General features: G+C 35.8%; 1 protein-coding gene across 2 annotated transcripts in view; it reads right to left on the bottom strand.

Annotated features, from left to right (window-relative positions):
• Positions 1–27,660, bottom strand: part of Abca12 (ATP binding cassette subfamily A member 12) — a 187,154-nt gene that overhangs the window by 11,127 nt on the left and 148,367 nt on the right. For both annotated transcript variants that reach the window (XM_004626594.1, XM_004626595.2), the window contains exons 30-45: positions 25,775–25,971; positions 24,850–25,010; positions 23,181–23,417; positions 22,711–22,861; positions 20,592–20,844; positions 19,710–19,796; positions 18,802–18,895; positions 15,675–15,808; positions 14,194–14,281; positions 12,552–12,657; positions 8,886–8,940; positions 8,139–8,316; positions 6,471–6,586; positions 5,331–5,490; positions 4,002–4,255; positions 1,423–1,627 (exon numbers count right to left, since the gene is read on the bottom strand). In XM_004626594.1, the coding sequence (XP_004626651.1) occupies positions 1,423–1,627; positions 4,002–4,255; positions 5,331–5,490; positions 6,471–6,586; positions 8,139–8,316; positions 8,886–8,940; positions 12,552–12,657; positions 14,194–14,281; positions 15,675–15,808; positions 18,802–18,895; positions 19,710–19,796; positions 20,592–20,844; positions 22,711–22,861; positions 23,181–23,417; positions 24,850–25,010; positions 25,775–25,971 (2,476 nt within the window). The remainder of the gene's footprint in view (positions 1–1,422; positions 1,628–4,001; positions 4,256–5,330; positions 5,491–6,470; positions 6,587–8,138; positions 8,317–8,885; positions 8,941–12,551; positions 12,658–14,193; positions 14,282–15,674; positions 15,809–18,801; positions 18,896–19,709; positions 19,797–20,591; positions 20,845–22,710; positions 22,862–23,180; positions 23,418–24,849; positions 25,011–25,774; positions 25,972–27,660) is intronic.

Here is a 27,660-nt window from a genome sequence, read left to right as displayed (position 1 = left end):
AAGCACATCTTTATGTGACATTATATATCGCAGAATATATACTAACTTGATGATGTAATTACTTTTATAGATTTCATATTATTCATATAAAATCACAACTTTACTGAATAAGCCACTGAGACCATAATTTCTTCATGCTAGTGAATAAGTTTGATACATGAAATTTGAGATTCTGCTCAGAAATTGAAGGAAATAGTCATATTCTTTTTCTTCTTTCAAAGTTGCCTTAAAACTATGCCTGAGAGAGCAACAAGAATATAAGTGGATGCAGTTCTAGAGCCTCATTTCTGACAACTTCTGTCTTCTGTATCATGCGTTCTGAAGGCATTTGGGAATGAGAGATTAAAGAGCACACCCTAAGCAGGCTTCCTGACCAAATTTACTTCTGAGAGCACAGTAGCTTGAGAAAGGGTTTAGGACTTGTGGTGTGGTGGGATCCAAGGGAGCCTCTTGGCTGCCTGGACTCACTGGGTAAATAACAGATGATCACATAGAAGTTTTATGTTGATATACATGGATGCAGTATGATTAAAAAATACAGTACCTTTAAATATAAAATACATAATGAGAAAAGACACATTGCCATTAAGCCCTCTTAAAATATTTCCCTTTGTTTCAAACAAATCCCTGTTTATGCTGCTTTCTTTCTTTCTTTCTTTCTTTCTTTCTTTCTTTCTTTCTTTCTTTCTTTCTTTCTTTCTTCTTTCTTTCTTTTTCTTTTTTTTTTTTTTTCAGAATCGGGGACTGAACTCAGACCCTTGTGCTTGCCAGGCAAGCGCTTATTCCACTGAGCCATCTCCCTGGCTCCTATGGTGGTTTCTAAGGCAGATGTCAAAGTCCCTTTTGTGGATGTCTTTAGCTGTACTGTATGTAGTGGCTGCCTCAGTGTCCTGAGTCTACTCAACATGTTTATCTCTGATGAGCATTTTGACACTGGGAAAGAGCCACAATTCCTACCGTACCAGATCGAGAGAATAGGGTAGGTGGAGACATACCATAATGTTTCTATGAGCCTGCTCTTCCATTGGTCAGCATTGGGCAGAAGCATTCACCAGAACTGCTTCAGAAAGTGGCAAGGAAAATGAACAAACAGAGAGGGAGTATTCTGAGGGAAATTCGTGATAATGTATCTTTTACTACGACAAATTTCTTTTAGAAATATAAAATTCAGGGCTAGAGATATAGTTTAGTGGCTTAAGTACCTGCCTGGCAAACAGAGTCTCAAGACTGATCCCTGGTACCGTAAAAAAAAAAAAAAAAAAGAAAAGAAAAAAAGAAAATTCACATTTTTTTAATCCCTTATGTATATATGTAATGACCCCTAGAAATACTGTTTGACTTTTGTGTTCCTAGGAAAATATTGAAAAAAATTATTTGTCACTTATGCTCAAAACAGGACAAAGATGAGTTCTACGTGTGCACCTCTCCCGCAGGTATCCCAATGCTGATGTTGTTCACAGCTATGATCTTCTTGTGGATAAGCTGGTAGGTCTTTGTGAGACGATGGAGTTGGACCAGGTCAAGCTCAGCAGCACCACTCTCAACTCTTAATCTCTCAGCCCGCACATCCTCATCTTCATTTGTTGGCTCCATTACAGGAGGAGAACTCAATTTTCTGAGCAAGAGTCTAAAAAACAACCCCCATGATAGTATGTCAATGACTTTAAAATGATACTTCTCAATTTGGATGTCTTTTCACTTTAGGGAATCTGTGCTAATATAAAACTTCTTTTAAACCTGTTAAGTATTAACACTCAAACAACTTTGGACTCTTCATCATATTCCATACGATATTTGAGAAGTAGCTTTTGCTTCTATGCCTTAAATATTCATAGAATCACTGTTAAAATATAAATTCCTGTTGGGCGTGGTGGTGCATCCCATCACTTGGGAGGCTGAGACAGGAGAATCATTGTGAGTTTGAGACCAGCCTGAGCTACAGAGTGAGGTCCAGTCTGGGCTGCACAGTAAGACTATATATATATATATATATATATATATATATATATATGTATTCCTAATTTAATAACAAGGTGGTAAGATTGTATTTGAAAATCAGCTCATAATAAAAAGTTCAGAGTAAACTATACAAGTGTTCAGTATGACTAAAAACCTAGAAGTCTAAGCCCAAAGGTCACCTTTTTAAAATATCTTGTCTATTTCTTCTCTCTTTTAAAGACTTTAGTAATATTAACAAGAGCTCTACTCTATTAAAATTTTTAGGTGTACAACATGCTGTTGTTACCTATAGGCACAATGCCATACAGTAAATCTGTATTTTGAATAATCTATAATATGAAAAATAAGCACACCGTTTTTGCTGTGCCTCACCTAAACTCTAGAGAATATTTTAGGACTAGTAGCTCTTCAGGCTCACCAAAACCCAAGCCCACCTCGGTATCTTCCAAACAAATGCCGAAACAAAATTTACAAATCTGACAAATCAATCCAGCTCTTCTTTCTAACAACTCTGTTTCTTTTAATGATAGTCCAGTGATAGCAACTCTGTGGTTTTCTTTGAAATTTCCATACTCTAAAACATACTCAAGCAGTCAGTTCCCCAAAACTGGAAATGCCACTTAACTCCCTGCTATGGATCATTTTCTGTCTGCTTCTATCTCCATTACAAACTCCCATTCCTCACCCAGATTTCTCCAGGAGCATAAGACTGTTCCAGGGTTTCTAATTCTTCCATTCCAATCTCTACTACTTCTATCAAATCACTCCCCTAAAGCACCATTTGATCATGAACTATCTTTTCAGAAAACTTTGCTTGCTGAATAAAGTCCAAACTGTATCTCTGTAGCAAGCATTCAAGAGATTCCATAATCTCCCTACCTTACTGTAAGCTTTTATCGCCTACTATTTCATTACATTTATTCTACGTTCTAATCAAATTGTATTATTCCTTTCTTAAGTATGCTGTAATATTTTTTCTGTATCTCTGCTCTTGGCTTTCCTTTTATTATTGTAATTTGATTAAAATTTTATTTCAGTAGGTAATACATGAACATGATATTAAAGTTCAAATGGTACTGAAAAATATATAGTGAAAAATCACCTTCAACCGTGCATAGTTCTCAGTACAGGAAGCACCCCTATCTAGGATAGTCTATGGATTTGTATGCATAGATCAGACAGATTTCTTCCTAACTCATGGGAAAATACTTTACACATATTCCTGAAGCTCACATTTTTTTACTTAGCAAATACTAGAAATAATCTCAAATATTGCATATAGAACTGTATCATTCTTTTTAATGGGTGCATCATGTTGTGTTTCTGAGTAATACATACAATTTATTTGACTATTTTCGAAATAAGGAAGCAGGTTGTTTGCACTCTATTAGAAATCATTACTACAGTGAATTATTTTATACCTCTATAATTTTGCATCTATGTGTGCATACTAGTATAAAAAAAAAACCTTAAAAATGCTATTTCTGGGCCAGGGAGATAGTTCAGAGGCTTAAGCGCCTGCCTGGCAAGCGCAAGGTCCTGAGTTTGATCCCTGGTTAATTAAATTAATGAATTAATTAAAATAAACATTATAAAAATGCTATTGCTAGGGCCAACGATCTGTGCATCTCTTTTCATTTATGATGGTAGCCTCACTTCATCTCAGTACCTCTTTCCGAACCTACTGCCAACTTACTGTGTACACATTCAATCCTCCTTTTTTCTGCAGCTGAAACTATTTCCTATCCTTTTGTGTGCGACTCTTTTGTTTATGTGCGTCTCTCTGGCACTCAACCTGAATCTCTTGATGGCTCACTACTGTACTTATTTGACTTTCTGTCTTGCAGCAGAACTTGCAGACACATAGTAAGGTTAGATAATTATTTACTAGAATAAAATAACAATTTATGGTACAATTTTAAATGTTTTTGAGCAAACATTTTCCTATTACTAATGAAAATCTAAGTCTCTTGAGTCTTCTCTGAATAACTGGAATTGAGTTTTAGCATGGGTGTCAAACACTGCGTTTTTGTTATATTTACCTGAGTTTTTTTATTAGCCACTCATTGATTAAGAGCCTCAACAAAAAGAACACAGTTCCTTGGGTTACTAAAGCTACAAACATTGCCCCTAGCTTGTCCATTTCAAAAGTTTCATGTGGGTATTCCACTCCATATGCTTTTAAGAAGTCCAGGACTGATTGTTGTTGAGAAAGTTCGATCAAGCCATAGCCAAAACAAAATTGTGGAAAAATTAGGAAAATTTGCTTGAGAGTCTCAGAAATAAGTTCCAATGTCTGAAACAAGAGAAATAACAATGAAGCTTAGTGTTAGGCTTTCAATAAGTTAATGAAAACTTAAAGCTAAATATAGATAGATATTGAGAAGCCCACTTAGATGACAATGATTTCATGTGTGCTGCATTGGTGTATAACTGTTTAATCAAGTGGTGGAGGTTTGTAATTAAAATACAAGCAGAAAAAGACATTGAGGTGACCTGACACTCCAGAGACAAAAGTTCTAGAAAATCCTTAGGCTTTTAGAATGTTGGGCCTGCTAGGGTGTTGGGGACTGGTACAGGGCATTTGTAAGTGCCCGAATTCAGGAGGACTTAATTCAACGAAGTTTCAGAATCTAAGATAATTTCTACTCGGAGAGAGACTAAAATGGTGAAATGAGACAGAAAGAGAGACAACAGAGCTCAAAGAGGAGCAAATGGCTCATTTTCACGTTATTCACACTTGAGGCCAACTACTTCCACCTCATGAATTTTCTTTCTCCTCCTGGAGGGTGCTTGTCTGTTCCTCAGTTCACTTCATTTCCTCTCTATTCTTTGCTGTTCAATTGCCTGGCACCGTTAGTGCTGCTCTTCTCACTAATCATAATTGTCAGCTCTGAATGGAAAGTGATGCTTACAATGAAGTAGATTCCAATACATGATTGAAAGGGAATGAGTTAAGTTTTCTTTCTATGAATGTTCAGATGAATACCAACCCATAGTCATCTAAGCCATTTTTCTTGTTACTACTACACACAGCAATTTGTTAATGAGTAAAATGTTTAGCTGACCAGTTGGTAGCATAATATCTGTTGCATCATACATTATATCTGATTTCACCTCCATCACCCCACTTGAGACTTATCAAATGTGAATTACTTTGACACTCAATAAATAGCAATAAAAGGCATTAAGTTACATGGAACTTAAAAAGACTATATTTTAAGGCTATAATTCCTTCTTTTTAAAATTTAATATAAGCACCAAATAATATTCTTTTCTATTTAAAGAAGAATAAAGAAAATCTATCCACCTCGAACACGTTAAAGATTTTGATTCTCACTGACATTTAACAGACTAATAAAGGACCTTACCGGATCATTAGGCTTTTCCTTAGAAAGAAAGTATACCACCGACAGGGAAACAATGGAATTGATGCCAAAAAACAGGTTGACACAGACGTAAGTGATGAAGGCCATCCCTGTTTCATGGAATAAACCAGCCAGCAAGTACATCCAAGAAAAGGTTGCATATCTGTAGGTTAATAAGACTAAGATTAAATTAGGCCTTAATTTTTCTATTTTCCATAGTCATAAAACAAAAACTTAGATGAGTTTACAAAGTAAAAGTAAATATTAGCGATGAGTTGCCAAGCCTTGAAGCTAGACTTCATTCTCATTCCTCTTTTTGACAAAACAAACCCAAAGGATATTTTTAAATGACAGTAAGAAGCCTTTATTTTAAGTAACCATGAGTCATCAAACATTATTACAACTACAAATTAATCCCCCCTGGGGATGGTGTTATCCTATTCAGACAAGACTTTAGTTGCTCAGAAATATGATTTCAATCTATAAATCTCTTATAATTTAAAGTTGAGGAAAAATAATTACATTGGCTAACTGAGCACATGTAGACTGGTGAGAAGTTAGCCTGTTTTGAGCAGTATAGTGACTGGGAAAATTCAACAGAGCTAGAGAAAGAAAGGTCTTGTATCAGCCACAATTGCTAACTATCCATCCACTCAAGGTAGAAAAGATTATTACAGCTCACACTGATTATGTATTCTCCACTTAAGCCTAATACAAAAACAACAGTATTATGTGTGGGTCCTTAGATATCTAAAAAAAATCAATTAAAAAGTCAACATAACTTATGTACACCCTATAATGCTATATATAATTATCTATATAATTGGTCAATACTTAAATTCACCCTTGCATACACATTTTTTCTGGTCATTTTAAACCCTTACTTTTGATATAAATTAGGTTACATATGTAAATTAGTAAACATAACATTTGGCACCCAGTACATGCTCATTAATAGTAATGACATTAATTTTCAGAAGTATTACACTGTACAGACTATGGACTAGAAAGTATAATCATCACTCATGTCAAACAAAACCCCAAGACAATTGGAAATTAGTTAATGGGACTTAGGTTTTATTTGTGTCTAGGAGGATTTAATTTTGTTAATTCTTTTTTTTAATTGCTTAATCATCAGCTTACCCAAACAGTAGAAGAAGGAGAGATACAGCCCCCAGGTTGCTTTCACTGTAGAAGGCAGGCAGCTTGAATATTGCAATGACACCAATGGAAAATGCTACAGGGACTAAGTAGAAGACCTACAGGAATGTGTAAAACCATGTTTAATACATAGAAAGCATTCTTTAAAATCAATAACCTACCTAGTATAAAACTACAAGAAATTAGAAAAATGTAAAGGAATGAGTTTTTATCCAGGTTCTCATTGTATATGATGTCTAGTTTATTTTACATGGACTTGATTTTAGAACTTGTCTCCTCCAAAATGAAGTTAAGCAAGTTTCCATCCTGACTGATATACAAGAAGTCCCTTGCGTTCCTGCCTCCAAGCTCTAAGACTTGGGGTCATTCAGCAAGAGAGGTTCAGTGAGAAAGATGACACAGCCAAGTATTTTGGTATTAGAGTCAGCCCTCAAAGTATTGATTTTATGTGGAACTCCACAGCTCTCTCAGATGGCTGATCTCTATAGCTTGGTTATCAGTGTGAGGCACTCTGTACAAACCACTAGGACAGCAGGTTCTACACATTCTTGGAACCAGAAAACTTTGCTGACAAGTAGAAATAGCAAAGGCTGAATGAAGCATTTGTGTGCAGCAAGATGAATGCAATGAAGGTGAGGTAATTTGAGTGCCTCCACACATGCAGGGGGCGGGAAGACGTCTGCTAAAGTGGAACGAGCACCAGATATGATAATATCTCAGTAGCAGGTGGGCCTTTACAGCAGCATGTATGTGAGGGCTTTTTCTTGAAAACATTAAGTCCTACTAAGAACAATCATTACCATTCTTTCAGATTTGGCTTTTGGAGCAAATGCATTTCAATCTCATTGACTATACTGATAAAGTAGAAATGGAGTTAATTACTTTCCAACTCTTCAAAGCAATGATCATGACAACAACTCAGACAATTTCACCACAAGCACAAGCAAAAATACACTCATCCTGGGCTTGTGGCCAACACTGGCATGTTTGGAGACAAGAACAATCATCTGAACTTCGGGAACATTTTGTGCAAATGAGAGCGCTATCGTGAAATATATCCTCCTTTTCCCCTGCTAATCTCTAAAGTGTCATTCAATAGAAACCGCTACTTCAAATTTTTCACTATTAGTTGATTAAATTTATATAAGCTTGACTATTTCCCACAATTGGGTAAAACTGTTCTGCTGGTAAACTTCAATTTCTCCACAGTAGTGGTTCTCAGACTTCTGTGTGCTTGACATCACTCAGGGCTCTTGTTTAACACACATATTCTTCATGCTCCTCTGCCCAGATATGGATTTCATAGCACTGGGTGGGGCCCAGGAATCTGCATATTAACAAGTGCCCTGGGAATCTCTTATGTCTCAGAGATAAGGGCAGGCATTTCCTCTTTCCTCCAAACACCAAATTAATATAACCTGACTCAAATTACTTTTCCTTAATTTAGTATTCTTGTGATAATATTTTTTTTTTGTGGAACCAGGGATTGAACTCATGCCCCTGTGCTTGCCAGGCAAGTGCTTATTCTACTGAACTATCTTCAGGCCCCTATGATAATAATTTGAATAACTAGAATAAATAACTCTAGAATAAAAACTTTTTTTCTATTCCACTAGATCCTGTCTTTCTTGCAGTGACAAAGTTACTCACCATGTCATAAATGAAGTTTGTTACCCAATAGCATGTCACACCAATGCCTGAAATGTGTTGCAACTGTTTGGCTTTGGTCTGATGTTCCCTTACGACGTAGGTGACAAAGCTGGCAGTGGTGACAGAATAGCCCATCAGGATGGACAATGCCACTAAAATATCAATTAAACTGCTGATTCTGGAGTGAGAAATATGGAGAAGAAAATACGCATAAGTTTTTGGAACTGTTTACCATTCAGGAAGATTCATGAAGAAAGCCATCACAAACCAGTATAAGAGTTGGCTGTGACACACATAAGTCTTCCTCCATGCCAGCCTGATAACATCTTTGAAACCATCGTGCTGTGACCCTGGAATCAACGTAGCTCTAGTGCATCTGGATTGACTAAGGATGCTTGAAAGAAAAAACTAGTTCTCTGTCACAGAGTGTATGCAAGAGATATATAGATCTGGAGAACAGAAATGGCACTGACATGTTTTTGTAGGGAAATTGAAATGACGAAACACTGAGGCATTTGACTTAAAACAGCAGCAGACTCTGTGAGTACCCAGTCAACAACCTCCACTTGGCCACACCAGTCTGCAACTCTGTTAGAAACTTCCTTTTCTCCCAGTCACTGACATCTATTGTCAGCCCCTCTAGATTGATGTTCATTAAGATTCAACTGTGATTTCCAATGACAGCAATTTAGACAGAAACTCAGCTACACCAAGAACAAAGTAATCATGCCAGCGATAGCTGCTTACGTGGCTTGCTCCTGGTCTTGCACACCTGGATAGGGATGGCTGTACATGATGATCCCTTAAACAAGAGAGAATCTTCAGTTATTAGGTATTCATTTAATAAGAAATACCAACTTTTATATGAAAATGATGTAATATTTTCTTTATGATACAATCTAGGGAATTTTACATCAGTATTCTCATTTAAAGGAAAATGATTTTTTTTCCCTCCAAATCCCATCAATCATCAGTCTCATACAATGGGCAGAACTCTCATAAAGGAAAGTTAGGTTTTTAATGTTCATATGGAACCTTCTGGATATTTCTTTCATAAATCATTGTTCCTTCTATTATAGTTAAACAATTGTTCTCCACTTTCTTCTATCTGGTCATATGTACGTTTTGGCAGCATATTCAAAGATAAGCAGTTCGAAGGAAGACAAATTATATGAGAGTGTCCTGGGGAACAGGCCCCACCTTGCCCTCCTTGCTGTGTTGTGACTGTACCAAGGGGTTATTGTAGTCTGAGAGGACTCCTCCTTTTCTTTTTACTGGTTCAAGTTCTCTATTGCTCTATAGCTGTATCAGAATGGGACATGGCCTCTTCAGCTAGGCATTTCTATTGAGATATAAAGGTTGGGAGGGATTTAGAGATACCAGCTCATTTCAGAAAAGTATTCATTTAATTCCAGTACAGTCCCAAATTATTGGGCTTTTCCATGGTTGGTTACACTGTCTGAATTAGATGCAAAGCTATTTTTCCTCTTTCATAGAGGACCATGGTTAGCCAAAGTCAAAAGTGGACTGGTGGTACTTTCCCCAAGACTACAATATGAAGCCAGCCATAGAGAAGAATGGTAGGAGGTAGACTTGAAGATATTCCTCAGCATTTGTTCCTACAGAGTCATGGACTAAATGAGAACTTTCTTATTTCTGGTACAGTATATGCTCATAATATAAGGCTACTTAGATATAGTACCTGAATATTATAGAGAATTCTAAATGTATGTCACTATTAAATTAAATTTATAATTTTAGTAAGACTAATGTGATATATTTTGAGGTTGAATTGTGCAACAGCTGCATGCTAAAGAAAAAACCTGAGCTATAAGCATAGTCATTTCATTGGGGAATGTACTTTTCTTCTATTTTGTACACATTAATGGACCTTTGAAAACCTTGGTTTTATTTTCCGTGGGGCCCACTTCACCCTTACTCAATTATAATATATCCAGGGGAAAACATGTCCTTTATTTTATGTTGAATTTCAGAATCAAGAAATACTTTACTTCTCCAGACAAAACTTTGAAAATATATTTTTTGTTGGACATGCAAGATCCTGGGAAACTAGTTTCTTTCATACATATCTTCAGCATCAAACTCAAATAGATGTATCTAGATAAGAATGCTATATCACAATCATCTCTATAGGTTCTACAGCAGTCCCAGGAAAGATGTCGTAAGTATGGCTGCTGGCTGGCCAGTAAGTGATTATTAAATCAAGTCAAATCTTAAAAATTCAGTTAATATATTCTCTACACACAATGTATGTTCAAAGATATTTTTGTTGTTCTGCAGACACAAAGCTAAAATGTGATGCGTTTCATCGATCACTGCTGCTAACACAACAAAGGGTAAGATTAAGCTGTGGAGTGGAAGGGGAGATGTGTTAATGTTTTTGAAAAAAACAGTTCATATGTATATTTGCCAGAGAAAACAAGCAATTTGATATTTTTGGAAAGACATTTTCATGTGAAATCAACCACTAGAGGGAACCACATGAATATAATAGGTATTGACGTGGCAAAGAAAAGCTAATTAAAAGACTTTTACTAGCACGTTAAAATTCAAAAGAATCAAGTTTACCCCTGAAGTAAAAACCCAGTTCGTGAAGAATCTAGCAAAGAGCTTTCCAAATAAGCAGTGTGTTGGGAGAGGTAGTAGGAAAATAATTGGTCTCATTTTTGAAAACAAGTTCTATCACTATAGTAGACCCCATTCATGCATTACAAAACAATAAAAATATTTTAGAGTGATGCAGATTTTATCTTTAACACAATTGAACTCCTTCCAGGAATGTAGAATGCTACCACTTTGTTAAGTCTAACTAAGGAAAATTAGTAAAGCTTTGAAGGCATACCTCCAGCAATCAGCATAACTCAAGCTGAACCTTATTTTTAAATTAAAAAACAAATTTCAGCTTAGGGTCCAGATAGTTCTTGTTGTAGAATTATTTTTATACTCTATAATGTAAAATGCAATAGCAGTCACTACGGCCCTGCTAGATTCTACAGTGGTTCAGATGATCCTGTTCATATTTAGTAAAAAATGCTTATTATAAAGCAAACAAAAATTCAGGTTTTGAAAAGCTGACCCTTCAAGTGTGGCATCATCCTCTTGTTCTCTATGTCTTGTATATATTTTTCCCTAGTTTTTCCTATAGTTGTGGTATTTTTATTATCTGTCACAACAATGCATGGCTTTTGCTCTGAATGAAAGATCTTATTAAAAGTCAAGCTTTCTATAGTATTTCTACCTAGGCTACGCCAGACCCACTTGGCTTTAGTCACTATTTCACTTAATTTACCACTCTGATTATACCCTTTATTGATGCTCAAGATCCAAGGAATATCAATCTTGTTATTTGCTTTATCATTCTTCCTGCTAGGAAAATGCCAAAGTAATTGGGGAAAAACACTGTTTTCTCTGAAAAGAAGGTTCCTGAACATTCTGTGGGATGAGTATTTAGTGCCACAGTTTGCTTCCACAATCACAAGTACATCTAGGGGGCACTGTTACATCCTACCAGAGGGGGACGAAAGAGAGGACGCATTGGCATTTCTACAGGAGCTTGTGTATCTTTCCTTCAGTACTAAGTAGACTATTTATTAGGGTCAGTCTGGGCCAGCAAATGTGTTAGCCATTTTTTCCATCTTTTTATTATGATTATTATTTGGATTGGCCTGGAAAAATAATTTGAACAAGGCTCAAGAAGATGAAATGGTCCAATGAACAGTAATTGAATTAGAAAAATAAATCAATTTCTTTTAAATTCCAACCTTACTTTTAAGTGATGTGAAAGCCTTTTGAGAAACACACTGAAGGAGACCTGACTGAGTCCAGGAAATAGTTGGGAGTGTTAGAAAATATGAGAAAGGAGGAATCAGCAACCCTGGGGTCAGATACCACTTTTGCACGTCAAAGAAAGAATAATAGAGACACTAATATTCCTCCTGCAGGGTGTTGTTAAGGATAGGTGATATTTCCTATTAAGTCTGCGTCACACAATAAGTGCTCAATAAAGGAAAACCCTCTTGTTTAAGGATAGAACATACTAGTTTAAAGCTTGGGCTTAATGTTAATATTTGTGAACAATATAAATATTAACTTTAAAATTTTGCTTATGGAAATAGTTTTCAAATATTTTTCCATTGAAAAATAACCATATATGCATACACATGAAGTTGGCATTATTGCCTGGACTTGATAAAGGAGAAAAATAAATTAACTTGAAATTAAAAAGATTATCCAGATTTTTACATCTGGCAGGAATTAACTTGCAAACTCACAAACCCCTGAAATTTAAACATCATAAAATATTTGCTACTGAGAGGAAACAGATACAACATGCACATTTTGTTTGGACAGTGATAAAGGTTCTGCAATACAAGATGCCTCTATATGTGTTACCATGCTTGGCAGCTTCCACTCTTGACATGTTAACGCGCAGGAGGAAATTATTCAAGCTGTTGAGGTAAGCTGGAAGGGAATGATAGCCCTCTGGATCATACCACACCTGTTAAGATCCAAAGGAAGGCAAGATCAATGTGCTATTCAAATATATCAAGTTGGGACTTCAGTAGAATAAGCGCTTCTCTGGCAAGCACAAGGGCCTGAGTTCAATTCCCAGTTCCGGGGAGATATATATACATATATATATCAAGTTGTCTTCACATCTGATAGTCTACCTTATTTATGTTTAAAGTAAGGGTACCAATTTCCCAGTAAGTTGTTTGATTTTAGGAGATTATGAACTATCCCCCAGAGTGTTGATCACAGACTCATGTGTTTTCAACTTGATGATGGGCAGTCGTTCTAAGTTATTCTAGATCTTTTTGATGAACAAAGCTTGAAATAGACAGAAAAATCATTATCATTTCCATCTCGGTGGATGATCCATGGTCACTATAAGACTAGAATTAAGGTATTCTGACTCTCATAGCAGTAATATAACAAATAGTGTATAGACCAGGGTAGAGAAATAATAAAATTCATAAGCAAGCATTGGGTCCTTAGCAATAAAACTATACTTCCACTAAGTTTTTCCACAAATACTTCCACTAACTTTTTCTCTGTATGCAAAACAGAATTGTTAAAATACTGTTGTGTTTCCATTAAAATTCAGGTGATAATTCAAAATTGCAAATGTGATTCAGAGGATAAGATAAATTATTTTATCTTAAGATAAAGACTCCCTTGTTTGTGCAAGGGTGTTTACTCTGTGGGCAGAAAGAAGAAAAGGGAAGGCAATGTTAAAATGTCAAGTCTTAATATCCTCTATAATAGAGCCAATAATGCATATTATATAGGGTGTTAAGAAGGAAACAAGGTAGTTTATGGAAAAGCTGATACTAGTGGTTGGTGTCCAAGTCACTAAATGATTATTAGTTCATTTCCTCCAAGACTGTATCTTCTGTTTCCAAATGTGAAAAATAATAATTTGTAATTATAACTTTTAATATTTTATAATTTATACAAATTAAAAATTCCCATGAACTCCATTGATCATGTTCCTAATCATGTGTATCTGGTTTAGTGGCTTTAGATTATGTTAGAGCATAAATATAATGTAGAAAGAAAGAGCCAACAGGATGGCTTATCTCCATCATACTCAGTTAAGTGTCTAGATTCAATAAGAAACAAGGGTAAATATTCATGTTTCTATTCTCTAAATAGTTATATATAAAAAGTAAAAATGCATAAGACATAAGTATATGGTATAACAAAAAATTATAGAGGGATCGCACCCATTAAACCGTCATCCAGGTGGAGAAATAAAAACCACATTATTCTATTGCATATGGACATCTGGGCTAGTTTTTTAGGTTAGTATAAGAAATGGTATTGCATATTTTTGTACACATCTTCTAGTACTTACCTGTCTGTAGTTTCCTAGTCTAGTGTACATATGCAGGATTGGAATTACCTTATTATAAAATTTCGAAATTCCTAATCATATACATGATTTGCCTTTGTCTTATAAAAATGCTTAAATGTCTCAATTTCACATTCTTATTTGAATGACATCCCAGAAAAAAAGACTGCTATTTACCTTGGCAAGTGTTCTGTTGCCTGGAACTGCTGTCGCATCAAAACGAAGGTCATTAGTCAGAGGCAGCCCAAAGCTCCAGCCTCCATATCTACATAGAGAAGCAAACTTTATACTCATTTTACCGAATAAAATCTTCACAAGTTGACCTAAGATGCTTAAATAGCAGCTCAGTGCTTTTCTTTCTATTAGAAACACATTTACAGTATGAAGTAAATACTACCTGGCAAATATTTTATGTTATTGATTATTTTTTTACCATATTTCAGTCTCAAGTATAGCACAACTAAAAGCAAAAACTCCTTCTAAACAATTGACTGTGTTTTACAATGATCCCTCTGAAGGTGAGCAACAGATAATTTAATAATTTCTTCCATCTTAATTGCAGCATATACCATCTCAAAAATCTTAATGTATTAGTGCTTAAGCATATCTTTTTAGGTAGTTACTTCTAAACTGATAAAACATCAATTCATGTCATTGTTCAAATAGCCCAGTTTCCTCTATGCCCCTAACTTTTTCTCATTTTTTTCCTTGGGCTCCTAAAGAGAAATCAGAGTTAGCTATTTGAGAGTTCATGGTGTCTGAAAAATAGAATGTAGATTTTTTAAATCCAAGCAGTAATTTTAAGAGTAGGTGTCCATGAAATTAGTGTCAGTTTAACTAAAGGTAATGATGCAGAATAATCTTGAGACTATCATCCCAAATGCAATGCTATAGAGCTATCGTTTTTGATATGCAACTTACATCATAGTTTATTAGTTTTAAAAAATCTACAAGATTTAGAACAGTTTATGATAAACTCTTTAATGAGTTATTTCCTTATACAATAAAATATGTTATTTGATTATAATGCCTATAGTTACTAATGATATTTACATTTATATCAGTCACTATAAATTGTGTGTAAGGATACATACCAAAATATTAATAGTGATTATGTCTGAATGGGTACATATGGGTTTTTTTTTTTTTTTGCTTATTTATAGTTTAACATAATTTTATAGAGAATGTTAATTATCTTGGCATACTGAATAAGAAAGAAGGGAAGAGCTAGAGAAAAAGAGAAAACAGTAGTGGTTACACGCTCATGAATGTTATACCCAGGGGAAATGAATGCCACGTGTGGAAACACTGTGTCTGCTCATAAATGCACATCCAAGTTTTGAGGTCTTCTTGGAACTAAAGTCCCTTTTCATTAAAGGTGATGCTTTAAAATTCTCAATAATATGATCCAATCAAAAATTCTCCTTTTGCTTCCAAAAATGTACAAATGTAATACATTTCTGATGCTTAAAAAAGCTAAAATTGTTAATTTGTTCAAATAAATCGTAATTGAGTTATTGCTTAAATTTTAATTGATAAGACTGTTTTAAAAAAGAAGTTAACCATGTAAACAATTTTCACCCATTTCCTGAAGTTTAAATGTAAGTTATCATTAAAATTAGAAAGTAATTAAGAATGTTATAAAAGGAATATTTTACCTTTTTTGGGAAAACTTATTGGCAGTTGAGATGAGATAATTTTCCATGTGCCGCCCAGTAACAGTAAGGTTATAAATCATTTGGGAAGAATAAGTTCTTCTATGAGGTGGAGAATAATTAAATTTAGGACATTCCTAGAAAATGAAAAATAAAATTAAAAATTAAGTTTTCTCTGTCCTATACTCCACAAATTAAGCAGATAATGAGGAGCTTCAGCCTAGTGATTTGCCTATTACTGCAAATGGTGGAGTATGATAAAAATTGTCCTTTGATTTTGAAAAATAAGTCACTTTGCCTATTGCAAAGAAATTAAAAGTTATTATATATGTGGAGCATATGCACATATCTATTATATATATATAGGCATATATGTGTGCTTAGAACTTAATAGCCAAAAAGAATACAAGTTAGCAAATGTGTGCTACTTCTTTCACTGTGCTGAAGAGGAAATATTTGTTAATGAATAGAATTAAATATTTAGATGATTCAAAGTTCTCCTAATAACTTACGGAGATATGAAAAATGTTCACCCTAAATTAAAATCATAACATTATCAAACATAACTTCTCATTGAGTGACACCTGTGGATGTAAAGTTCATTATACATTACTTTTTATTTTTTTATTAATTGTGTCAGTATATAAAAAAGCATTACTTTTAGATACCTAAGTTAGGTATCCAAGGAATCTAATCTAGTTACATATATATTTATAGTATAATATATATGTATATATTATAGTATATATAATACTAAATTTACTATGCATTATACTTTTTAGTATATATACTTCTAGTTTTGTAATAATTTTATAATTATAGAAAAGTAGAAAAGTTATATAGTACAGAGAGTTCCTGTGTACCCTTTGGCCAGTTCTCCTACTGTGAACACTTTACATTATCATGTGCACTTATTTTGAGCTTGTTTTAAGCCATTTAGTGTTATGCCCATAGTTTTCTGAACTTCGTGACAACTTTCCTGTCATTGCCGTGGTATTGAGCTTAGGAAAAGTCTGTTACTGTCCAGTTTTTCCTTTCATCATCTGTTCAAACTATGTCCCAGAGCCCAGAGGCTAGCACCATGTGTGTTTCAAGAACCTAAAGTTGCATTATGCATTGCTTTGAAGTCAGTACTTCTAATCTTACATCAAATTATATAAATTTAAAGGTTATGTTCCAAAGGGCCAGGGAGATAGCTCAGTGGCATAAGCACCTGCCTGGCAAGTGTAAGGTCCTGAGTTTGAACCCCAGTACAAACAAAAAAAAATCATGTTCCAGGATGTCACTAGTTTCACAATTAAAGACACCCTTATGTCTACAATGCATTTTAAGCTTAATTTTTATTAAGCTATATTATACATATTTCATAAGCATATGACTTCATGAATTTTGGCAAACAGAACACTCTTATAACCAACAAAGTCAGAAGACAGAACAATAGCATTCTCCAGAGCACCCCTCTTCATCTTCAGAGGAATGGGCACAGATTAATGATGTCTTTTTTGATATTTTATGAACATGGGAAAAATGGTGAGTTCAATTTGTTGTGTGGCTTTTTTCATTCATTATTATGAGAACTCACCATATGACTTATATATACTGATTTTTCTATTAGGTTATCTGTGAGAGGGGTTATATTTTGTTGGTTTTCAGGAATATTTTTTATATATGGTGCTCTGAATATGCATCTTTTACTGTATATTGTGATCATCACCTTCCACCCTGTGGATTTTCTTATGACTCTTTAATTGTGTCTATTGATGCATATATAACTTTTGCACTCAAAAACATTAGGATTTTTGTCTAGAGCCAATATCTAATGTACACAGCATCAATTGTATAAAGTGATCCATTGTTATTAAACAATTGGTCAAAAATATGCTGGAGAAATTTAAATCCACCAGCTTTTGTAGATTAATAAAAAATATCTAACTTCCAAATTTTTTGTTTTTTGAGCCAGGGTCTTGCTATGTAGTCCAGGCTGGCCAGGAATTCACTACTCAGACCCAGCTGGACTTAAATTTGCAATCTTCCTGCCTTGGCTTTCAGGTATTGGGTTTGTAGGCATGGACCACTATACCCGCTTCAAATTTAAATATTAATATACTTGAGCTTAGCATTTACTAAAGAAAATATATCATGAATTTCAGAAATTAGATAAATTGGATGAGAGGCTAAAATACTCTGAAATTAGCTAAAACTAGTTTTTAAATATTTAAGGAAAAATAAACAAATAATTATATAAGAATTCTAAAAGTTTCTTGTTGGATCTGAGCTTTTATTCTTAATAACTGTCTTGCATGAGAACACAAAAATGGCATTGCATTTCCTGAACATATTTTCATTCTAAAATAGTGTGTCAGTTCAGCCTATAACCATATACCAGTTTGAAGAAATTATTGTAAGAATCCTCTCTTGTGAGAAAGTCATTTGATAGTATAGTTGTCCTTAGAAACTAACACTCATTTCTTTTCTCAATAATCTATTAAAATATTTCCAAAGTTAAAAACTGGACAATAATAACTGTATAAGCTCGTCTAGTACAATGTTTTGATAAATTCGAATATTGTGTAGTGATCAAATCTGGACTCTTTAACTTGCCTACTGAATTTGGTTCTAACAGTTTTATGACTTGATAAGATTAGAAAACTAAAGCGTATGTTAAGAATATAGACTAAGTGATTATTAGGTATTTTGTTCTATTTTAAGAAAGGATTTTTTTCCTTCAGGCTGGAGATGTTGCTTAGAGACATCCCCTACACATGACTGACTTCCCTAATGACATTCTTGCGGTATATTTTCACATATGACAGTTATAGCCACACTCTGTCTTATGAAACAAAGAGCTTTCCAGTTAGAACTAAACTGAAACCAAAAATTCATTTTCAGTTGGTTTCCACAAAGAGCACCATAGAATCACTTACCTTTGGAGATTTGACCTGAGTTGAATTTAAAACAATGACCTGAAGTTCAAAGTTAATATTTTTGATCTGTCCAAGTCCATATCTCTGAGCCATTAACTCCCATATAATGAAATTATACTGACTCTTGGTAACCTGGATGGAGCTTTCAAGTTTTGGTATTTATTCCTTTCTCTCTCTTACTTCACTGAAAATTAATTCCAATTTACCTGGATATTTTCTGAGCAGGAGCAAACACCAAAATTAGTGATGGGTTCTCCAATGGTGTGCCATCTGTCCAGACTGTTTTCCTTTGAACAGCGTCTGCAAATAAAAATGATACCCAAATCAAATGTATTATGCATCTGAACCCGTACACATATATGTTATGTTTACACAGATGTACTCAAGCAAGTACTTGGTATAAATTCTAGGTGTATAGACCTACATACAATTTTCTGATTTTTCATAACTTATATGTGTAATACACTACTATTTTCAAGAGATCTGACATTTTGCATTGGAGGACTGAAGATCATCTATTGACTAGTGCTAAAAGCAAAGCTCGCTGAATTGTCTTACAGTGACAGGATGGAGCTGTTTGGTCCCTTCTCTTTTCACTTTCTCTTCTGACAGAAAGCACCAAGGTCAGCTTCCCAATGTTAAATAATATTGGAAAATTTGAATAAGCTTAGTGTGAAGGTATGGGAATTGTAGTCAGAAATACTGGGCATTAAGTTTAGCTAACATCTTACAGTCTAGATTTCTTTAGACAATTATCTTAGTCCCTAGGAATCCTGATTTCTTCATGTGTAAATGGGATTTAAATTTGCAGGGTTTAATTGTTCAATGTAAGTATGTATACAAAAGAGTTGTAAAAATTATGAGGCACCTGGTGTTTATTACTATAGTACAGCGTAGCTGGGCAGCAAATGAAAGGAGATAGATAAGATCAGTTAAACAAATTTCTACCTGGACACTGATCCCTTAAAGCCGAGGAATGTACACATGACTGCACATCTGTGAGCATACACACACACACACACACACACACACACACACACACACGTACACATGCACACACATACACACAAATTGAAATGTTGAAAATGAAAGAAAAAGAGCAAGGACCACTTACAAATCACTGCTGTTCAGACAAATGTTGTCAATGCCAGGGAAATCCCACATTGCTGAGACCAGTGGTTTGGTACTTGGGTCATAATTCCTGAAATATCAAAAGACACAATCAAATTCATTGTCTTCCACTAATCTCCTGTGATGTTGATGCATGTCTATAAATAATTTGAAGAGATGGAATTTTTCAGTTTTTTTTAAAAAATCTAAACGATTCAATTTCAAAGGGAAAAAATAATCACTTGTCATTCTCTTATTTGTCACATGCATGTAGTGCTCACTTTCATATATATCACGTCATATTACAGAGAATTCTGACTTGCTGCTCAATATTGGTCAAAACAGTAATATACTACTTGCTGCATAATGCAAATGATAGAAATTACAACTTGGCCTTCTTCATTAAAGTCTAGTCATTAAAATAAATACTATAACTTTGTTAAAAAAGTGTCAAAATTCTTTTTTTCAAATGTATTTAGTACAGGGTCTACAGGGTCTCACTACACAGATCAGAGTCGTAGTGATCCTCCTGTTTTTAGCCTCCCAAGTGCTGGGATTACAGGTGTGCACCACCATGCCAGTCTGAGTGTGCCTCAGGGGGTGGGGCCTGCATAGCGTGGGAATCAGAGCCCTGGTCCCTGAGCCTGCCTAAGCATGCACTTTAATCTGCTGAGCTATCTGGCTGGGCCAAAAGTGTAAACATTCTTAAAGAGCTATTTTTGGCCATAGAAGTAGCATATTCTAATGAATTGAATTGTTTCTTCAATAGGATCAATACTGTGGCTTCTGTGTACTCTATTCTTTGGCATTCTGCAGGATTCAGCTGGGTACACCCACAATTCTGGAAGCATTTGGGGAATGTTTTAATGAATAGAAGGAAACTCACGCATAGAAGGCTGTCTGGTCAGAGCCACCATAGAGAGAGGGAGAGATCTGGATTTCTGGATAACTGTTGTAGGAAGCACGCAGCGTGCCAAGGCCCATGGCGGTTGTCACAAAGACGATGGGAAGGACCACCTGCGCGATGAGCCCTTTCCAGTTCCTGCGTGTGTGGTGGAACCGCTTGATAAGAATGGCTATTATCTTCTTCAGCAACAGCCCAAAACCATCCAGCCGCTCTCCTCTGGTCAGCAATTTGTCTGATTAAGAAAAAAAAACTTGATATGGTTCTAGGAAATTTTTTTTCCTGTGCTATAAATTGGGCCCAGGGCTTCACAACTAAATGTTCTAAGTAAGTGTTCTACCATTGAGCTACACCTCCAGCCTGGCTCTAGGAAATCTCAACAAATCTTGTAATAAAATTACTTTAGAAATCCTGGGTGAACGGCATGGTAAAACATATCTGAAATATCAGGTGGGATGTTTGGCAATTCATCTCTCAGCTGGAGTCTGAGCCCTAAAGCGAGGACCATAACACCATCTCATACGAAGATAGAAAAAGATGCTTTAAAAATTATAATTTGCAAGGCACAAAATAGTATTCAACCTACATAATTAATTTGACATGTAAAGTTAGATACTGAGAATTGCATAAGTGAATATTATCTCCAGACTCAAAGTCTCAACACAAACTATCAATACATATTACTAATTATGAATAATCAGGGAACAGCTTCTATGAAGAGTCGGAATTTAAGCAAGATAAATAGAAGGTGAAATACCAATCTAGTCAAGGAACTTGTTCCTGTTGTGAGTAACTTAATGGTTTTAAGTCTGATTCTAATTCTAACATGAGGCCCAATAAATTCACCCCTGGGTAGGAAAAGGAAATCCTCTCTTCCAAAGTGTAATTCTAGTTCAACCAGTTGTTCATTCCATTCTCTTGAGAAATTTGGGATGATTATGGCCTTCTAATGCTTCCTGTTTATGAGGCCCAGAAAAGAACTCCCTAAAAAAACAAATCTCTCCCTTCCTTGAAACGATCTTCAGGTACTAAAAATAATTACATGCTTCTGAAAGTCAGGGCCTCTGCAGAGGCCATAACAGCTCTTGTGGTTAATAACTGCAACACCTCCCTCTAAAAGTAGGTTCAAATATAGCATTCTTTCCAAAGGCCTGCCACTAAGCACACCTTTACACATTATAAGATGATGGTATTCGTCAAACCTGTGTATATTTTTAATTTCCCATCACAAATTATGCAGCACAAAAATCATGATCTTCATTTAGCTGATAAGGGAAACTACAAAGCTGCTTAATTTAAAATGAATTCCAATTAAACAGAGTGAGAAAGTTTAAATGCAAACTCATATCTCTGCAAAAGAGAATTGTGAAGGGAACTGAATATTTTTGAGTTAATTAGTATGCTTTTCTGTTTCTTGAGAAATTACATGCGGATGACTTACAGGTGTATCAAATGGAGTAAATGTGCTTTCTCAAAGATAATGTCAATGGGGGGGAACATTTTGACTGATGAATAGTTTCAAATTATGAGGCAAATACATAGCATTTACTTCCTGAAGCAGATGACCACTTTCTAATCAAAGTCTTCAATTCTGTGGACTATACAATTATATTCTGCAAAATATGATAAATGAGGAATGTGGCAGAGGACAAATGAGCCTCAAGTTCCAGAATTATACAAACATCAGAGATGATCTTTTTGGAGTTTTAGAGACAGGCAAATGTTTAATTAAAAGTTCTGTTCCTGGAGATTTTTCCAAATTGAAGCAAACTGTTGAAGTGACTTGCATAATTTATATATCATTTTACTACATGCTTCCTTAGGTAAATAGTATTTCTAGAGGTATAAATTAGCTGTCAGAAAGAGACTAAGTGACAAAGAAGTTACTCAAAAAAGACCTTAACATCTCTAAAAGTTTGCTGAGGAACAGGGTTGAAAACATACCCCATGTGAATACTTGAGGGGAAAACCTATTATTACAGATACCTAACCATAAAGTCCTGCTTAATCAATTTGGAGTCCTTTCCAAAAAAGGATTTTTTTCATCTCAAGTGATTCAGAGAAGGGGGAGTTAAGCAAAATATCTAAATTGGATTTATACCATCTCTATCTGTGAAGTTGCTACTGTTCATGGACAGATCGTCAGGAGTTGAGATGCCCTTGGTACTGGAATTCCCAATTTTCCGTTGTGTTAAGTGCTCAAGACTCATATCGCCATTCTTTTGTGACTCTTTAGTCAAGTTCAAAAAGACCTAGAAAGAGAAACCATAACATTTATTAACATAAAAATATATATCTCTGCCAGTTTCTAAGTTTAATTTTGAATTTTTATTACATTTTAATACAAACCACCTGATCTATGTACAAGAATATTTTGTCATGTAAAATATAGGGGTTCCTTTATTAGGATCCATCTTATTCTCAAAATCAGTCTTCTATAAGAACAGTCCTGAGATAATTTTAAAGCTTTCTACTTAGTGAAATATTTGTTTTAAAATATTTCTTTCCTTTTAAAAAGTGTTGCACATAATTAAAATCCACTTTACCAAATTACAAAATCTGCACACATACCTCTTCGACAGTGGTGTCTGAAATGCCATAGCAGCCGATGTTGAGGTCACCCATGCCCTGGTCCAGCGCTCTTAGGAGTGAGAGGTAGGCTCCTGAGACTTTGGTACTGAATGGTGGAAGGACATACACGAGCTCTCCTCCAATATCCTCCTTGAGGTAGGCGTCAGGAAGGTGGGATCTGATCATTGCTGTCACGGCCATCGTGTCACATACAGTATTTGCATCTAGACTTGGACTCTAGAAAAATACAAACAAAAAATTGAACATGGTCCTCTAAATACCATGGGGGCCAAGGGCCCTAATCAGAGAGGTAATCCTTTCTAGACCTGAGTCCGATCACATATCTCTCCTCCGGTACCTCTCTTCTCCACTGGGGACCCTGTGGCTGTCTATAAGTTGTCATTTTCCAGACTCACTCTACCACCCCACTTTCTTTCTTCTGCAGTCTAATTGTCTACTCTTGTTCCTTCACCTTGCTCTGCTCTATCCTTTTCTGTTGCTAGCATGGTTAGTGCTCTGGCATACACTATTCTCAGAGTCTCCGTAATTGCTATGCTTGCCCCAGATACAGCAATATGACGCTTTTCTCATCAGCTCCAAATTTGAGTTCAACTGTCACTTTCTCTTTCTCTGAAATCCCATCTTTATTACCCTGCTTAAAAAATTACACCACCTAGCGCTTCTTCTTTCTCTTCTTCTGCTTTATTTCCATCCATCCTTAATGAAATAAAGGCACTAATATACTCGTTACTAACAAATCTAATAATTTGCTCATTGACTATATCACTTGAATCTCTCACACTCCATCAGAATATAAGCTGCACAAGATCGAAGATTTTATTTCAATCACCTTATGGATGTGTCTCCAGTATCTAGGAGAGTGCTTGCATGTATTATAAAGCATAATATGCCCCTAAAAATATAGTTTGAAATGATCAATAAATTGAATAATTAATAATTTTTAATATATTAGAATTCAAATAAGAATTATTTCAATATAAAATAAACGGTGGTGGCCAAAATCTGCCTAATAGAATACCCATGCTGTACAGTGTTGTTATGTGGTAGAGAGATTTTTAATTAGCATTACTATTTTTCAAAAGTCTTAAGTGTTCTGTTGACTTGAGTTATAGACTGTGCTGGTGTTCTCCAAACTTTTCCAGAAAGTGAATATAGGATTTCATATTACTTTTATTAGTTTTTAGTAAGTTGAAAAATTTAAATTTAGCTTTGCATGCTGAAATGTTAAGGAAACTAACAGGTTGACCTTCCATTAGGAAGGCTAAGATGGAGATCACTATTCACCTGTCAGTGACAGTGAACCTGTTAGAGCCCTCAATGATACCAACAGCCCATTGTAGTATGCATACCACAGTGTGCTCACTGACGAACTTGGCTTCTCCACGCGCTATTCCCAGACAAGTAGTCTCTGCATCGCCTCCAAACTTTTTAGGCATTTAGTAAATTCCCCAACTCAGACTACTGATTCAGACAAGTTTGGGATGGGTCAAAGACCATTAGTGTTCTGAAGCTCAAGCTAGAGAACTAACTAGCTGATATATTAATACATTTTAGCAATGGATAAAGTTGGAAAGAGTACGCCTATTTTTGTTTTTTTTTTTAATAAAAAAATTGACTCCACAGTGAGATGTGTTTCCCTTCTACTGACCTTCTTCTTAGTGAGTGTGAGGTGGTATCCATCTCCAAATGCTTCCTTGAGGTAGAACGGTGACCCACAGCACCGGAGCCCGCCCTGCTCCAGGAAGGCAATTCGGTCACTCAACACTTCAGCCTCGTCCAAGTGATGTGTCGACAGAATAATTGTTCTGGCTTGAAAATACAGTCAAGAACAATGGAGAATGAAAAATGAAGATGCAATTCCTAAATACACAGAGTTTACAACAGTGTGACCATGATATTTGAGAAAAGTCATGCTTTATTAGTTAAACTGAATGAACTGAGCAAAAGGAAATTCCAAAATGATCAAAAGAGGTGTTCTTAAATATTTAGTGGTGGTTTTCACACAAATTGGCAGCAAATGAGAATTTATTATGCTGTGTAGCTCATGTCCATTCCATCATATGCTCTGGGCATGAGCGGTACTGATCTGTCAGCGCTTTGCTCAGCTTTTTCATTACATGTCATCTCTCTGACTCGTTTTTCCTAAACATCACCATGAAAAGGCGACAAATTTAAAGGCTTTTTGAATATTCCTCTCTGATTAATCCACTCCAGTCTGATTACTCCTTAGCTTCACATCCTGTTAGCACTTATTTAGTCTGTTTTCAGTTTATTTTCATTTGTGTATGTTTGGTGTCTCTAATTAGATTCCAAGCTCCTCTAGGCAGACTTTAGGACTTCTGGATTCACATGCTCTCAAAAAGGCTAGTTAAGTGCTTAACTCACAGTGAGCACTAGATAGATATTACCTAATTGACCCAGGAATTTAGCTGGGTGAAGAGAAACCTTGGGAAAAGAAGAATCCACCTTAGTTTTCTCAAGGATATTGAAAACAGAAAAGGCTTCTTGTTATCCTGTATCCCAGGGGCAAAGTGAAGATGTTGAAAAGAGAAGCAGTGAAAAATCATCCATACCAGTTTTGTTCTTGGATATTACATCCCATATACTCCGGCGTGAACATGGGTCAACTCCAGTGGATGGTTCATCCAGAATCACAACTCTCGATCCACCAATGAGAGCTATAGAGATAGACAACTTCCGCTTCATTCCTCCTGACAGTGTGCCAACTCTCTTATGACGATGGCTGTACAGTCCAGTTTCTTTTAAAGTCCTTAAAAAATAGTGCGTGACAGTTATTTTCTCCACAGTCTATTTGAATATTACAAAACCACCATAGATAGACTAAGTGATAGATGTATTTGCTAAGCAACGATTATGTATTCTTTCAGGTACAATAAACTTTGGAGAATTCAAAATAGTTTTCTATTGTTTATTATCTACTCAAAATTAATACTTTGAAAGAAACACAAAGGGAATATGTAGGCCACGCATGTGGTATTTAGAATATCTGCTTGTTTTGAAACAGATCACTTTTTTTTCATTTATGTACTTGGTATAGGGTCTTACTATGCAGCTTGAACTCTTAGTGATACTCCTGTTTCCAACATATGCCACCATGCCCAGACTCAGTGGTGGCTCAGTGTGCTCCAGGGGCAGGGTCAGCGTGGTATGCATGCCCAGGGATCAGATGCTGGTCCCTGCACTTGCCAAAGCAGGTGCTTAGTCCACTAAGTGGTCTCGCTAGCCCTTAACAGATCATTTGCAAGTGCTGGAGAAAAGCAGTGGGCAGATAAAAGTTCCTACCCATAAGTAGATTGTGTTCCAGTATCTGCATATCAGGAGGGATATGAAGGAAAATTCAGTCAAGGATACATTGTCAAGCAAGTTTATAATGAGTGCAATCCGTGATGAAGAAAGTGCATTATGTGAGGTAAAGCACACCAAGGGCATATTACTTTAGGCATCTATTTCATACAAGGCAGTCACTTTTGAGGAAGTAAGGTTGGGGGAGAGACCAGAAAAGTAGTTATTGGTCCAAGATTAAATCCAAGGGCTATCTGCAGAAGGGAACTAGAGGTTGAGGGAAGAGTAGGCCTGAGGCTAGAGCAAGTCGAGCATGGTCAAGTGCACCAGTGGGCCATGGAACCTAGAGTAGACAGAACAGGAGGAAAGTAGACAGAAAAGACAGGAGAGGTGAGATGGGGAAAGTTCATACAGGTCTGCACAGGCCCTGATCGTGACACTACTGAGTATTCCTCTATACTGAGTGTGGCAGGAAGCTGTTTAAGGCCACGCAGGAGTGACTTGGCCTGAATTTCAGTTGAAAAGGACCATCCTGGCTTCTCTGTAAAGAACAGCTTGGGTGCGTGAGAGGAAGAAGTCTGGAGTTGAGTTAGGATGTTAGAACCAGTAAAGTCACTGTGTAAATTAGAAGCTTGGGTCAACAGCAGAGCCACAGAAAAAGAGTCAAATAATTTCATAATAATTAGCTGATGGCATTAAGCGTATATAATGCCAAAGAAGTAGAAAAACTAAAAAACAACTGTTTTGTGAGAAAGCAGTTCCTATTTATATTATTAGCAGAGTTGACCAACCAAATATCTTTGAGAGAGGTTAGAAGCTCATGTTCTTGGACCAGAGACACAGCTAAGTAGAATAAGTGTCTACCTAGCAAGCATAAGGTCCTGAGTTCAATCTCTGGTACAGCTAGGGGCCGGGGAGATAGCTCAGTAGAATAAGTGCTTGCCTGGCAAGCGCAAAGGCCTGAGTTCAATCCCCAGTTCTGAAAAAAAAAAAAAAAAAAGGTGGAGACATAGCCCATTGCAAAGACACTGGGTTCAATCATCAGTATTCTTAAGAAACAAAGGGGGCCAGGGAGACGGCTCAGTAGAATAAGCACTTGCCTGGCAAGTGCAAGGTCCTGAGTTCAATCCCTGGTTCCGCAAAAAAAAAAAAAAAA

The sequence above is a fragment of the Octodon degus genome, unplaced genomic scaffold (genome assembly GCF_000260255.1).
Source record: "Octodon degus isolate 3935 unplaced genomic scaffold, OctDeg1.0 scaffold00016, whole genome shotgun sequence".
NCBI lineage: Eukaryota > Metazoa > Chordata > Mammalia > Rodentia > Octodontidae > Octodon > Octodon degus.
The sequence above is the reverse complement of the archived record's forward strand: the minus strand, read 5'-3'. Positions and strand labels throughout refer to the sequence as shown.